The following is a 15,800-nucleotide window of genomic DNA, read 5'->3' as shown; positions in this document are numbered from 1 at the left end:
TAACATTTTTAAAGGTCAACTTGACAAATGCAGAAAAGGGAAATGGACCTCACCTGAAGGGCTGAGTTATGAGGCACAAACTGGGTTCAGTAAAAAATGAAAACTAAATTTAAATAAATAAAAAGTATATTTTGGTTTGGAGCAAAATTACAACACAAATGTAAATAGCTTATATGATGCTTATATTATATAAACTGCTGGTGTACAGTTTATACCAGGGGGCTTTTATCCTTCCATTGTGGTTTTTTGACTTTGAAGAATAATACGAACAATTTCAGTAAATAATGGGTTTTGTTTTGGTTTATTTGTTTTAATTAGTGAAATTTGCCATTCATTTCAAGATTTTTAACATGTTAGACCACTGATAAAAAATAATTTAAAGTATGGTATCTAATGTCAATGAAATTTTAATTAAATAATTTTAAAGTGTTTAGTTGCTGTTTGGAGGCAAAGTTCTTAAAATATATAATTGTATTAAAACTTATAGATTTAGAAAATGTAATTTGTCATTTTATGTTGCATTGTAAAAGGAAAAAAAGAATGAAGGTCTCTTAAATTTAATGATAGTAAATTTTCTGCATCAAAAGGATCTAATTTGACACAAGGTGTGTTGTAGTTTGAAAAGAAGGTCTATGTGCTGCTGTCAAAGTGAAAAAAAAATATTTTATATATAGAAAAATATGATACTGTTTTAAATCAATTATTGTAAATATTTAAAATGTTATAAATGAAAGGCATAACGGCCACAAAAACTTAAATAAAATTTATTTTTTTAAACAGTAACATGGAACTTTGTGGCTCTCAGTGGGCTTTAGATATTGGATCAAATGACTCTTATAACAATAAAGGTTGCAAACCTCTGATTTATATCATCCGAGCTGAAAATAAATAAGATAATACATAAGTGGTGCATACATAAAATATAAATGTTGGTTTAATATCTATGCTCTGAAAACATTAACTTTAAGATATATAAATCAAATATTTTATTCACAGCTTCTAATTAAGGCAAAAAGTAAATGAACCCCAAAAAATGTTTACACTAAAAATTTGCTGAAATGTGTTTTTCAAAGCTAAACACAAACTGTAAACAAGCTAAAGTCAAGTTTGAGTGAAAGGGTTTGATTGACTTATGTTGTACATTTTTTTTGTCTTTTAAAACAAAGTATTTGTGAGAAACAATTATGATATATTATAAAATAAATTGAATATGGTTTACCAAATTACCACATTGTTGGCAGTGCTTTTATTTAGTTGTCTATTCAGTTCTGCTGCTTTTTCTATAAATGCACGTTCTTTACAAAAAAAGTGGTGACATTTTAAATATGAATGAGCAGATGTTACAACAACAAATTGTTAAAGAAACTAATTCTTGGACTTCATTTGCTGTTTTTATTTTAGTACAGAAGTATACATATGAGATTTGTATTATTTAAATGCATCTTTTGTAATCTGCATTTTACTCCATTTTTTAAAGACTCTAAAATAACCATCACTTCTTCTGTTTTAAGATTAGCTTTACAATTTTAAACATCTTGCATCTTTATGTTGGTATTATTGTTTCATTTTTAAACATTTGCTTAAAATCTAACTCTGTATGAAAATAAAATCCTTGTAAACTTACCTTTCCAAAACTGCCTTTTCCTATTGCCCTCAGGATCTGGAAATGGTCAAAATTCACTGTGAAGAGGAAAAAAGAAAAAAAAAACAGATTTATTTTTCACTTTTTTTTTTAAAGTTAATACAAATATATATATTAAAAAAATTGCGACAGAATATGACCTTCAGGAAAAAGATTTTCTCCTAACTGCAGCATTTATTCATTAACAGAAATTTCAACAATGTGAAAAGACAAAGACTTTGCTTTAGCAGCCTCTCAGTGTTTGTCTTGCTGCCTTATCGCGCCGGAGCTGAACACACCGCACACACACACACACACATCCACACACTTCCACCACTCCGTTGCTCTGCTCCGTCTATCAGCGGCATTTATCTCCAATTGGAAGCGGATGAGGCTGTTTGTTACATGCTGTCATGGCAACCAGGACAAACGGTGTTCCCTCTCTGCCGTTTCCCCAGGGATGGAACAGCTGCTGCCCACTCTGACACTCAGGTGAACACAATCGCACACATACATATACAGCACCAGTCAAAGTCATTATCGAAAACACATTTTTATTACATTAAAATTTCACCTGCCACTTTTGCACATTTTGGAAATAGTCATTAGAACCAGAGAGTGAGGACATGTTTCACTGAGGCTTCCTGAGTGTTTACCCGACCTTCTATGATCACTTTATGGGGTCACCTTTACAATCCAGACATTGCATACAGATTATAAATTGTCTCAAAAATGCCGTCGTAAAAAATAAACACAATAGATAAATCTGCTGCTGGGATGCTCAAAGATTCTGCTTTGATAAGATCTGTAGTAAGAGAGTTCTCTGACAGCATTTAAAGCATCTTTAAATGGTGGACACCTGATCAAGCATGTAATAACCCACAGCTGCAGATGAGTGGAACTGACAACCTTCCCATGGTCTAAACAAGCTGAGCAAATTAGCATCAAGAAACGTATTTGGTTGAATTTGACTGACAGCTGCCTAACTAGTAAAAAAAAGAAATGTACTTAAAGGGCCCATACTATGGACAACAAACTTTTTGAGCTTTTAAGTGTATTATACTGTTCAATCCTCACTATAAAGTGGTATTTTGATGCGTTCACACATTTCTGAGTAATCCTCTAAAAATGCAGACGCCGAGTATATTTGTGTTGTGAACCAGCGTAGCGATAGTCGGAACTACTAAGGGCAGATATATGGTATGTGCGTCCATCTTTGAAAAAAATTGGATGTTTATTTTCAATCAAAGACATGCTGTTGGCTCTAGAATGATGTCATAAAATGGGCGGCACCCACGCGCTGCAGCAGGCGGAGCCTCAGGAATCGAGTTGTTTTACTTCCGGGTAAGCAAAAACTCACGAAAAACAACAAATATTTCATAAATAAAGGTAATACATGATCATATATACATAGATATAGGTTATTCTGAAAGGCTTAAGAATATCATGCTATGGCTCCTTTGAAGATCCACTCCAATAAAAATAAATAAATACATTTTTTATGAGTTCTTGTCATACCTGTTGTTTGGACTTGTCTATAATTATACTGTCCTTGGAATTGTTAATAAAGACATTTAAAAAAACAAGTTCATGTCGCAATTTTTTCACGATGGAGGAGAAATATAAAAGAATGTAAGATTAATACTGTGTTTCTGACTATTTTTTTATCTTAAATTGTGTTGGATTAGGAGCAGACGAAAACCTGCAGCTTGAAAAAGCTCAACGTTGTGATGCAGCCACTGAAATGTGTGGGCATTCTAACTCTAAACCCTCCACTTGATGACAAATAGATTTGATAACGTCTTCAATTTTCTCAAAACTGTACAGCTGGATAGCTCTGAAATTGCTAACTGTTTTTTGCTAGCTAACGTTAGCTTAGGGTTTTGAGCATCTTTAAGCTAGCAGGAAAGAGCGTAAACAAATGGATGATGGGCTAGAGTCAATGGTTACCTCGGCGACCACAACCAAGAGGTGAATTTCTAATAAACTTCTGCTGCTCTGCAGAAAATATGTCTTAAAAAATGAGACAGACTTTTATTTTTGCTAAAAACAACAGCATAGTCATAATTAAAATGCCAGAGAATGATTTTACGAAAGAAATAAAAGTAGTTGGTGTTAATGAATACAATGTCCAATTATCCTGCAAAAACTAATTTCAGGATTTATTCATGATTACATCATATCATACCATAAATGACTTGACTTGCTTCATCACTGATAAACAATCTTTTAAAAACCATCCAATTTCAGTGAGTACAGCATCTCAGTATATTGGAGCTGAATGTTCTGGTGCTTTTGGCCCAGTGAGTGCTGGTAATCTCTTAGTTTGGGCATCCAGCCCTTCAGCATTTAGTATTTCCCTTACTGTGCAAATTGATACCTCAGCGTCTGCTGACATCAAGTCTTGCCTTCAGCTCTTTTGCTGTCACTGAAGGCTTTTTTGACCACCTACTTCCTCTGGGATTTGGTCTAACTGCCACTGATAGCTTGCACTTTCTGCCCCATCATGGGTAATGTGGCCCCTGGTAAATTATTTTTATTTAGTAATGGTGAACATTAATGCTTCCAAGTATTTAGAGTCTTTGTGTCCTTCTGCTTGTTTGTGTAAAGCAATGAGCTACTCTCTACGGTGGCCCCGAAGCACAAATCACACCAACAAATCACTCAATGCAAAAAAGAAAAACAAATAATAGAAAATAAAACAAAATACTACGTTAGTACCAGTGTCTTACTGATCTTGGGGTCATATTTAAGTAAGAAAATCACTAAAATGGTTGCAAATGCAATTAAATAATTTTAATAAATTCTATTTAAAAAAAAATATTACTAACTATTAAACCAAACTATTATATTGCTTGATTTTTATCATAAATAATTAAAAACAGCTATAAAATTAACATGTTTTACAATTTGTTGACTAAAATGTCTTTTCATCATTTTACAAAAATTAAATGTATTATTTTTAATGTCTGCAATTGTTTTTTAATTGCAGCTTTAATTAATTATTCTTCATTAAAGCTAGTAATCAATCTAAAAATGTAACAGTGTCGGGAGATAAGCATTTATCTGGTTTCCCCGGCAACGAGAGCAGAACCAGAGGGTTCCTCGTGCAGGGCAGCTGCCGCTGTGAGGTGGTGAGTGGTAAACAAGTTGAGAGGCAACCCAAGTCTCCTGATTGTGCATGAGACACATGTTCAGACACATGATGCACAAACACGGCTCTCCGGGGACGTAAACCTGTCCTAACAAACTTCATCACTGCACATCTGTGATGATAAGCTGTGACGGTTTGTCTCAGCAAAGTTTTTTATTGCTTTTGACATGTTAGTTTGCTAAAATTACTTTTATATTTCCTTTATTTTTAAAAAACAATTCACTTCTAGGAAAAATTACACATATGTTCTGCTTGTGGCGGTGATTATGCCACATCAAGCTGCTGTTTGTAATCTGTCTTTGACTTGTCAGCATGTGTTCACCTTGCTGCAGCTCATGGACCCATAACTTCACGCTAGAATTAACAAACAAAGATCCCCGCTGCAGGTAACACCTCCCAGTACCAGGGAAAAATCCATTTGCATCTTTATTGCTACTGAAAGAAAGGGTGCATGATTTTTATAGGTGTGTATGGAGCACAGAACAATGACGGAAACGTAAAAAAATACTAGAAATGTTGCATTACCTGTGATAATGCTAGTATGAATTGCTGAAATTAGTCACTGAAGATGCTAAAGCTTTTTGCTGAAAATAGTGACGCAATTTACTTTAATTGCTGAAGTGAATTGCCGAAAATGGAAAAGCTATTTGCAAAATGTTAAATTTGCTAAAAGACTGGAAATTTCATTAAAAGAACTATGAACTAAAGTCAAACTCAACCTAAAAATATATAGTAAAATTGCTTAAAAATCCCTAATTCGTGACAATTTTGCAATAATATTTAGTGTGTTGGTTAAATATGAGCGACATTCCAAATTGGCCCAAAAAACCTTAGTGGAGGCCAAATTAGCTGAAAAAGCTAGCTTGTCACATGAACTAAACTAGCCTGTAGCTAAAATAGAAGCTAAACTCTAAATTAGCCTATAAAAACCTCAGTATATAATAAATTAACCAAAAACATTAGCATGTTGCTAAAATATTAGGTAAACTACATTTTTTTTTTAATATGAATACAAAAGATGAAAACATAGCCCTTAAATATATTTAAAATTTGTTGCGAATCTACTTAAAATTTTGAAATGACTCATCTCCTATAGGGTATATTTTGCTCAATATTTCAAAAACTATAAAGTTTCTGAATACTAAAAATACAAGTAGTAATGACCTGAATGAGCTGAATGTTTTGATACCAAGATTGCTTAAAAGTGTGATTTAATTTTTTTGTGCCTGAAAAAAGTACGGAAAGGAGCATCACTAATGTGTAAATGCCTTATAAGCATAAAAGCTCCAAATTATCTCTTTTTTGGCTTCTTTGTCCTTTATCTGTTTAGGAGAGTTTTTTCTTTTTTTGTCATCAAATTCTTTCTTCTCCCCCCTCCTGTTTTCTCCTGATATCTGCACATCAGTGAGGTTACAACTCGATGCAGCCAGGCAACAACAACAGAGTCTGAGTCAACCACTGACTCATGTAACGCTGACTTGTTTGAAGTCTTTGGTTTGCAGCCAGCGAGGAAGTCATTTCAGGGACCAGCTCAGATCAATAAAGTCCAAATGTATTATCTTCTAATGCAAAAGGGAATATTCATTCAAAGTGAGGGCTTTGTAAATCAAAGTCACTTTGATGCCAAAACAAAAAATATCACTGAAGGGATTTTCATTTTGTGACATGCATATTGAAGGAAAGCATATTTTGAGGCAGCACAGGTGAGTTTAAGTCATGTCAGTGATGAATAAAAACAGAAAAATGTGTGCGAGGACTCACCGTCATCTGTGTCGTCGCTGACCAGCGTCTTACTGGACTGTCCGAGCCCCATGGCTGCTCCTCACTCAGATTGTCCCGTCGCTCTCAAGTCAACCCAGAACAGAACAGCTCTCCTTCATAGCCCGACAGCTGAGCTCACACATTTGCACCCAACCTCAGGTGATTTGCTGACAGAGCGAAGGCCTCTCTTTTAAACAACCATCAGAATAAGAAAGAAAGAAAGAAAGACTTCTACTGCTGCTGGGATGCAAGCAGGCAGGTGGGGGACCCTCCACGACTGGGATGAGGATGAGAGTGGATGTGCTCGCAGCCGCGACCCTTTGTTGACTGAGAGTCTAACCTGTGAGGGGAGGAAAGAAAACATAACACCAGCGGCGGCGTGAGGGGAGGCGGGGCACAGAATAGGAGGGGTCAGTGAAAAGGTAATACTTGTCAGGTCAAAAAAAAAGTTAGGATTTTCTCTCCTCCATCTCCCTCCTTACTGAATTATTTAAGATCCATATTTTAATCAAAGGATAGCCCCACAGGGAAGATGTCTGAGGAGGAAGAGAATCATTTTGAGTTAAATGATTTTAAGAATGCATGGATTCCCACCTTTTAAGGTATTTTTTAACATCTTGATGCTGTCCTGTAAACCAATAGGAGCCTTATTGCCCCATTTTTGAGTTTAACAGGTCACATTTGATCAGGTTGGGTAAAACCACACTGTCAGTGGGACACTAAGCCTGTCTGAGTCCCTGAGAGTGAAATAAAACATCGGGAAACTAGTGCGTCAAGCTGCAGTGGCGGACTCCCCGCAGAGGACACTGCGCTCACAGCCCTTTATCTGATGGAGCTGTGGAGGACGCGCGCAGAAAAATGGAAAAGTACCCCCCTCCCGCAGGCAGGGGCAACTATAGTCCGTGGGCACCTACCTCTGCGCGCCGCCGCGGTCAGTCGAGCATCCCAGCATTTCTTGCCCGGTTTGCTGCAGAGACTCGAAGCGTCGGATGCAGCAACAGTGCGGTCACTTCTTCTTCTTCTTCTTCTTTCTGTCGCTCTCCGGACCTCGGGGACGCGCCGGGACACCTGCTTTAGCCCGGAAGATGGGAAGCGCGCGGACGTGCAGCGTGGGATGCTCAGCAGCGGTGCGTAATCCCACAGCAGGAACAGATATTTTGGCAGGAAGTCCGCGCTGGTGCGCGCCTGACCTCCACATCCCCGTCTGTTGTGTGGGGAGCTGCCCGCCACCAGCGTGCGTCTGGGGAGGCGCGCTTCACGCACGGGCTGCCCGCCAGATGCTGCAGCTGTGCGGCCCAGGTGTCATGGTCAGTGGGTTACATGCAAGCAAAAAATCCCCAATATCTTCCAAATGAACTCATTTGAGAATAATTTTTTAATTTACTTTTATTTTTTCTAAGAAATACCCCAAAACTCTCCCTAATTTAAATCTAATCTAATTTATATATGTGTGTTGAAACTATCATACTAAAGTTACAAATACTTTAAATATCAGTTAATTTTCTCAAGGTTGCCCCCATGTGGTCATCCGTAGAACAGCACAAAGTAAATCCAACATTCATTCAGAACCCTCTTGAGGTTGCTGGAGCCTATCCCAGTTACTCTTAGGCCACATGTGTCAAAGTCAAGGCCCGGGGGCCGGATGCGACCCTCTGGATAGCTATATCCAGCCCTCCAGATCGTTTTTATTTTATTTTTATTAATGGCCTGATGTTATCTTGCGCTCATTGTATAATTTTGACAAAATATATATTTTATGGAGAGTAAAATATTGAAAGTTATTTAAGTTGATTTATTCTGGAATAATATTCCTGTCTGTTTTTATTCATAGGTATGTTAAAAAGTTATATTTTTAAAGTTTAAAGCCAGTACACACCTCTACTCTAGTCTGTTGAAGGGCTCACACTCCATTTAGAAACTCCAAATAGCATGTTTCTGGACTGTGGGAGGAAGCTGGAGTGCTCAGAGAAAACGCTCACAAGGAAAATGCTTCACACTGAAATTCAAGGTGGGATTCAAACTACAGCTGTGAGGTCAAACACTACACCTCAGAACAGCCCCTACAACTCTGTGGATAAAATGTCATATTTTAATCACATCAAAAATTTTACAAAATAATAAGGTACAGTTATTTTTCCTTTTTAGGCCCTAAAATGCCATTTGAAAAGTTTTTGTATGCAATGCAAAAAGAAAAGGTTGATTTTTGTTCTTTAGAGACCCCATTTGAAAAATTGATAATTACCTGTTTTAAATTTTAATTAGTGAATATCTTTAATGAGGGTTAGTTGGTGGACAAGTCATTTAAAAGGAGTTGCAGTTTTCCAATCCAAAATCTTAAACTCAGGACCACTTTTTTAAGAGAGGAGGCTTCCAGTGTCTGTTTAAGGAGGCTAAAGAATCAAATCCTGCTCTACAATGGCCAGTATAGCAGAGGTCAAGCCCTCTAGTGTGATTATATGGTGCTAGAGTCCAAAGACAGGAGTAAAGTTTGAAAAAAGTTAAGTTGATGACTTCAACTCACTGAAAAGACAACTCAACCTTTTAGCACCTGAGCTTCAGTGTTTATGTTCTTTAAGTATACTGTAATTTTTTAATTGTTTGTATGTAATTCTAGTAGATTCTGAAGGAGAAAACGGTGTGTCAGCTTTGTAACCCTTGATAATTAAACTTAGAAAAGTTGCTTTTTATTAATTAAATGTAACTCCTAGTCAGTTTATTTACAGTTTTTCAATGGAAAATAAACCGATAACCATTAAACTGTTAATGTGGAAGCTGCCAAATACTGTATGTCAGATTTACTTGATGAAGTTGCTCATGATCTCATGAGTTGGTGCAGCTTTTACTATAAAGAGTAAATCACTTCCATTGATTTTGTGAAGTGCACAGTCACCTGCCTCCTCTGTTAATTGAGTGGGACAAGGTCGAGAGGAGAATAGCTGAGAGGAGGACTGGGGGGATGAAAGATCTGCTTACAGTGCACACAGCACATTATTTGTCCTCTGTGAGGCGGCGGCGACGACGGCGCTCCATCATGCCACGCCGCACCCTGTGTGGGCATCCATCCTCCTCATGTTCACACACCATGTTAGGAAGGGAGCGGTGCTGGAAAGCGGGCCAATCTCTGATTTGGTGTTTGGCAGGTGTGAACGTCCTTTAGATGCTGTGAGTGATGGAGCGTCTCATATCACACCTGGGGGGAGATGAAGAGAAGCTGCTCAGCATGACGGATGCTCGACCGCCCGCCTGCCTCTTCTGACCTGATTTTCAAAGCGTTGTTAGCTTCTACAACAAGTTATAAGTTGTGTTTGATTTCAAAAGTGGCAACTTTGTTCAAAAAACAAACAAAAAAAGTCTTAAGCATATTAAAGTTTTAGAAAATAGCTCTATCTAGTGGATAAAAAAGGAAAGGCAGCCAACTTTTACAACAACCAAAATAGAAAAATGATTTTAAAGCCAATTTTATAATAAATAATTTTTGTATTACATATTATTATTTATAAATCTCCATGGAAGTGTATTAGGTTGTTTTTATTAATATTTTATCACATTATTAAATATAAACGCATATTCTTTTAGCCAACCAATAAGCTCCTTTTTTGTTTTTTGAGAAAAAAAATGTGTGAAACAACTTAATATATAAACAAAAGAATAATAAAAATAACAAAAAACGTTTGGAAGTATGTGGCTCCTTCCTGTCAGCTCGGTTTGCTGATGCAACAGCTCTCCTGCTGTCCAGGTCTAACCTCATCCACTTCCACTGGGATCGCACGCTGCTTTTATTGATCCATAAACACAATTTAGTGAACTGAAACTTTTCAAAACATATATATGTTCATAATGAACAAGTATGTGGCGTAAATACATTTTAAAAAATCTGGTAATCCATTCTTCATAATGATCTATTTTTATTTTGTTCATCTTTTTAATGACTTTTAGTAACTAAAATATGTTAAATTCCTATTTATTTATTTAAGATTTTTTGTAGGATATAAGATTTCATTGGAAAAATATGATTTGGCAACCATTCTTAAAATTCATACAAGATCATTGATATAAAATATACCTTAATTTTATATATTCCCCTTATTTGCATGTCTTTTTTTTTTTACTTTTTTGCACTTTCTTCCTTTTTTATGCTAATTGTCAATGACTAAAATTCTGTTTTGGCACGTGAATTTTGTTAGGTTTTGTGTACTTTTAAAAATTAAAATAAAATGTTGAAAATTATTTTTTGTTGGATTAAGACTTGATTCTTAAAAAGTTCATAAAAAAGTGACTTAACAGTCAGTTTTTTAGATACATTTATAGGCAATCCATCACTAAATCCACATGCGTACGGCTAAAGAAGCATTTTTCCAGCTTGAAAAGCAATTTTTAAATACAAATATGACTGTAAAATGTTTCCTTGCACATAACTTAATTTTATCTCAAATTTTCTGATATTGTTTTATTAATTTATTTTTTAAACTCCTATAATATCCACTTTCCAGAAGCCAAAAAAAAAAAAGTATCTTCGTCCTCCACATTGGACCTCTGGGCGCCACATTTGCATAGTTTCATGATTGTTTTCTGGCACAAACAAGGAGGGGTGTGTTCAGATGGTCCTCCTGTGGACGTGGCTGCAGGAGTGAGGTGGTCGGACGAACGAACAAAAGCTCAGTTGCGCCGACTGAGACGGACGACAGACGATCAAGATGCTCAAGCTTGTGTTCCTGGTTTCTTGCCTGGTGCCTCTGGCCCTGTGCTACCCTTACTACCCATCGACATGCTATAGCAAGGTCCTGGTCAAGGCGCAGGAGGTCAACCACTTGGCTGCATACGTCAAGAGCGCACCTGCAGTTGTAAGTTGATTTTTTTTTCCACACTGTTGAATATTTATAATTTTCAAATTTTCATGGCTATATTTTGCTTTTTTTTTTTTTTTTCAGAGCACTTGCGTGGCTCACCTACCAGCTTTCCACGTTGATGTCCACGTGAGTATTCATGAAACTCTTAAAAAAATGTTAAAAGTGGATAAATTCTCACAGGGTTTCTGACTGAAAGTCACAAATCGGTGCTTTTTACCTTCTATTTGCTTGTCACGACAGAACGGTTGTGTGATGTACAAAATGAGACGCTACATCTCCCTGGTGGACGGCCTCAGACACCACGGCTGCGCCTACAACGCAGAACTCAGAAGGCTTGGCTCCAATCTGAAGCAGCTCCACCTCATCCTGCGAGACAGATGCCACGGGGTAAGAACTGTCCACACGAGGGGCAATTGTTGAAAAAAACTCAAAGGGAGTTTTTCTTTTACCCAATGAGAGTCCCGTCTTATAGTTTTTGGCTCAAATTCTACCCACACCACACCTCAGCTGGCTCTGCCGATTGTTTTTCTCTCTGTAAGGTTCATTAAAACCTGGCTGACACCCCAATCTAACCGGAGCAGAGCTATAATCAACGCAGCTGAAGTTCACACAATGTGGTGTTTGTAAGAAGATGCAATCAAGATCAAGAAAAAAAGCTAAACTAAAAAATACTGTTGACATCTTCTGATCCAGAATCCTGACATGAACCAAAAAAAAAAGAGAGCAGGTTATTGGGTCACTCAGTGCGGGATTTAGGAGAGTTCATCATGAAAATCCAAGCCAACCTCAGTGGATTTTTAATCCTGATCACCTGATCTGTGAGCGTAACCGAGCGGGGCAGACAGCCTCAGTCTGGAGAAACTGGGCTTTTCAGGTTGATTATGCGAGGATACACGTGGCAGACAGCTCACTATCTATTATACAATGTTCCTCCCCTGACAAAGAAAATGTTTGATTTTGATGAATTGATCATAAATCTATCTGTCTTTGTGCACAGGATCTGGCATATACAGGCTACGACTGCGCCGCCTTGGAACACTAACACTCCAGATGCTGAAATTGCAACATCATGGCCGTCTCAAGTGAAATGTTAAAGAAGTCATCTCGAGCTTTGTAAAGCAGCTCATGTGAAAAGAAAGCACGAGGCGAGCCATGCTTTTGTCCTTTATTCTTTCAATCTGCTACAGTTACAGTAACACAGTTAACTGATGACTTTAAAATCCCTTTTTTTGCTCCTTTCCACCAATAACAAAACTGAACTGAATTTCTATAATTTATGCCAGTTTTCTATGATATATATTCTGTTTTCATACTTTATCCTTTGATGATCGTGTGATCATTTTTCTGTCACTTCCTGTATCTTTTACCTACAATAAAAAACATCTTGCATAAAGTTGTAGTGATTCGTGAACTATTTCTGGACGTCGCCAACCGCTGTTCTCACCGCAAATTGTTGGGATTCACTTCAATATGCACTCAGTAAAATGTTTTAACTTGGCAGACATAAAACACTGGTGACAAATGGAAAAACAAAACTATTATTTATAATTATGTTTTATTTTAGACCTTCAATTAAATCAAATGAAATGGTTTGGGGGACGGTCTGAGTCAGCAGGTCCCTGCTGAGGGCTGCCTAACCAAACCTCTCTAAAGAAACAAATAAACAAAGCCCGCAAACTAAGACTACCAAGGTCCAAACCCAAACTAAAATAACAAAACCTAGCAGTCTAAGACTGCTGAGGACAAAGAGGGAAAAAAACTAAGAAAAAAGGAAAAGAAAAGAAAATAGCATTTTTTTTAAAGTAGGGATTACTTAATTAGCATGTATTGAATTTAGATTAGTTAAATTCATAAATTGATGGCTGAGGTGCACATAGATGATAAACTATGTAGGTTTTTACATCCCTGTTGACCTGAAGGGGTTTTATTTGCTCAACGCTACCTCCAGAATACACAGATTTTAAATGCAAAGAGAAACTTTGGTAAAAAGTTTAATATTTTTTGAGTTAAAAGCACAAATTATCTTGTGCTGCACAACATTGGTTACTAGCTGCCCAGAGCTGCACTGAGATGTTGCTATTTGGCACGGAGCATCTCTTATTTAAAAAAAAATACGTTATTTGAGCTCCTGTCAAATATATATATAAAAAAATAACTTTTTGAAAGATACTAAGTTCTTTTTATATTGTTGCTGTTTTCACTCCCAAAAAATAGACATAATTCATATTTGTTATTAAAAAAAGAAGGTCATGAATGCAAATCCAAATTTTTTAAAGGCTAAAATAAGAATTTTTGGCTCCTTCGAGGTTTTGAACTTTCCCAGGTCAAAGAATTAAGATCTCTCTGGAGCATTTAGCACCAGGGTGACAAAGTCATTTTGGTTCAGGTGCCATATTTAGTCCATCCGATCTCAGGTGGGCCGGACCAGTAACGTAATAGCAAAATAAGCTACAGTCAACTTGTTCTCTGTAGCTTTTTTTTTCTCAGTTGGGAAAAATGCCTCAACCAACCTAGTAACCTAGTCACGTATTATAACATTGTTTATTATGTTTATTTCTTGATCTCTCGTTATGTCTGTCTTACGTTTCCTTTGCTTACCCTAGTGGTGGAATTGAACATTGCGGTCCTTTCTTTAAAGAACCACAGAACTTGCCACAGGAATGGGCTAGAAACTTGCTTTTTTCCCCCAAAACAAACATATTTTTTCTCTTTGTGACTGGGGCGGATTAAACCATCTGGCAGGCCGGATATGACCCACGGGTCGTATGTATGACACCCCGGATTTAGCAGCTAATTGTGAAGCAGCTAGGGTTATAATCCGATCATCACCCTCCAGTCTGAGGTGATGGATGTAAAACATTTCCAGGCATTAAGTCTCCTACCTCGGTGGAGAAGGTTCTCCGAGGCTTGGTCCAAATTCTTCCCTTCTCCCTTCCCCTTCTTTTGGCCCTCCAAACAGAGAGTTGCGAAAAATAATGTCTCATAATTCGGACGTCACTTTCGTTCAATGACCTCAACAATAATTGCCAGTCCGCAAGCGTTAGCGCGGAGCTTCCAGCGCTTTAATATACATCAGTCATGAGTATTACCTGGTTCAGTTGTGTCCAGCCAATAAGAACAGGGTATGTTGGAAAACATGCAGGAAGGTGGTACTCGAGGATTGGGGTTGCCTACCCCTGCTATAGATCAATGGGTGGCCAACCGTGGTCAAGAACCTCGACTCCACAGCTCTCCCTGGACTGCTTGATGCCGACTACCCACATCAGGTGTGTTCAGTCAACCAGGATTTGGAACCACTTGAGTCTGCTAATCAGCAGTGAAGTGGTTGGGAAAGCAGGCATGGTGGAGCCTCTTTAGGACAAGGGTTTGTGGTGGGAAAATTGTTAGATCCGATGGAAAAAAGAAATGTTTGGGTAACTTCTAAAGCTGAGAGGGGAAAGAGGCATGGTTAAGGTTGAAAAAATTTGGCTACGTTATTCTAAACTGAGAGGGAGAAGGGGCATGATCACGTTATTCTAAAGTATAAAAGGAAAATAGGCGTGGTCACGTTTTCTAAAGCTAAGAGGGAAAAGGGATGTGGTTTTGTTGTTTTAAAGCTCAGAGGGAAAATGGATGTGGTCCCGTAATTCGAAACTGAGGAGCTTGACTTTTTCCTGAATGAATGACCAACACTAGCTGGTGGTTTTCAGTGGAGCTGGTGTCCAGTGCAGACGAAGCTGAGACCGTGTAAGCAGGAGCTGGGGTCCGTACCTCTGTGTCGTCACCTGAAGAGGATCCTTTCTTAGCAGGTGTGATGCTGAGCAGCAACGTGGACAGACTATCCCTGACCTGACTTGTTTTGATACAGTTAACCACAAGCACAGACTTTTTCATCTAATGTGACTGACAGACATGCAGAGTAAATTCTGAATATAAATGCAACATTTGATTGAATGCATGAAATCCCCAACTCTATATATTTTTCTGAAAAACATGTTCTCCTTAAATTTGTAAAATACTTTGGATTGCCATGAAACCATTTTGTTTATCGCCATTACCCATTATTACAATGCACACATCAGTATTCTGGTTTTGAAATTGCATTTCTGAGCATTTTCTTTTTTTGAATCGTGAATCAGAAACAGCTGAAAAAAATACATTTTGAAAAACATATTTGTGACAAGGAAAATACACTGGGTAGGGCCCCAAGCTCAATGGAAAGGAAAGTCAAAAGTACAAATAAGCTTTATTTTTTTTCAATTCGTAATAGTTTTTTTCCAGGTTTCAAATTTTCATTTGTTTTTTGTTTTTTTTTCAAATATTCAATTAAATTTTTTCAAATTTTCAGGAATCCTTCAAGTTTAAAACTTCTTTCAATTTTTTCCCCAAATTTTAATTTTTTCCCCTAAATTTTCATTTTTTTCTTTCTTAAATTTTC

General features: G+C 37.3%; 1 protein-coding gene and 2 long non-coding RNA genes across 3 annotated transcripts in view; 1 reads left to right on the top strand and 2 right to left on the bottom strand.

The window, feature by feature from the left end:
- Positions 1-1,497: 1,497 nt before the first annotated feature.
- Positions 1,498-8,030, bottom strand: LOC112140308. Its single transcript, XR_002918151.2, has 3 exons — positions 7,451-8,030; positions 6,537-6,876; positions 1,498-1,680 (listed from the first exon to the last, which is right to left on the bottom strand). It is a non-coding gene; the product is annotated as an uncharacterized LOC112140308 (long non-coding RNA).
- A 1,326-nt stretch (positions 8,031-9,356) lies between these two features.
- LOC112140317 overlaps positions 9,357-15,800 on the bottom strand; it is an 8,290-nt gene continuing 1,846 nt past the window's right edge. The window contains exons 2-3 of the long non-coding RNA XR_002918153.2: positions 11,601-11,749; positions 9,357-9,726 (exon numbers count right to left, since the gene is read on the bottom strand). This is a non-coding gene — a long non-coding RNA (uncharacterized LOC112140317). The remainder of the gene's footprint in view (positions 9,727-11,600; positions 11,750-15,800) is intronic.
- On the top strand, positions 11,050-12,776 carry zmp:0000001268 (CYTL1 domain-containing protein). Its single transcript, XM_024263212.2, has 4 exons — positions 11,050-11,377; positions 11,465-11,509; positions 11,624-11,770; positions 12,381-12,776. Exons 1-4 carry the CDS (start codon positions 11,231-11,233, stop codon positions 12,423-12,425), a joined length of 384 nt encoding a protein of 127 aa, XP_024118980.1. The 5' UTR covers positions 11,050-11,230; the 3' UTR covers positions 12,426-12,776.

Source organism: Oryzias melastigma, linkage group LG14 (assembly GCF_002922805.2).
Source record: "Oryzias melastigma strain HK-1 linkage group LG14, ASM292280v2, whole genome shotgun sequence".
NCBI classification, from domain to species: Eukaryota; Metazoa; Chordata; class Actinopteri; order Beloniformes; family Adrianichthyidae; genus Oryzias; species Oryzias melastigma.
Note: the sequence above shows the minus strand (reverse complement) of the source record. Positions and strands in the feature narration are given on the sequence as shown.

What these genes read in the sequence shown, in the direction of transcription:
- zmp:0000001268 (XM_024263212.2), top strand. Translation starts at nt 11,231, where the DNA reads ATGCTCAAGCTTGTGTTCCTGGTTTCTTGCCTGGTGCCTCTGGCCCTG. An exon ending in TCAAGAGCGCACCTGCAGTT is followed by an intron (nt 11,378 to 11,464) that starts GTAAGTTGATTT and finishes TTTTTTTTTCAG; the next exon opens with AGCACTTGCGTGGCTCACCT. An exon ending in CTTTCCACGTTGATGTCCAC is followed by an intron (nt 11,510 to 11,623) that starts GTGAGTATTCAT and finishes TTGTCACGACAG; the next exon opens with AACGGTTGTGTGATGTACAA.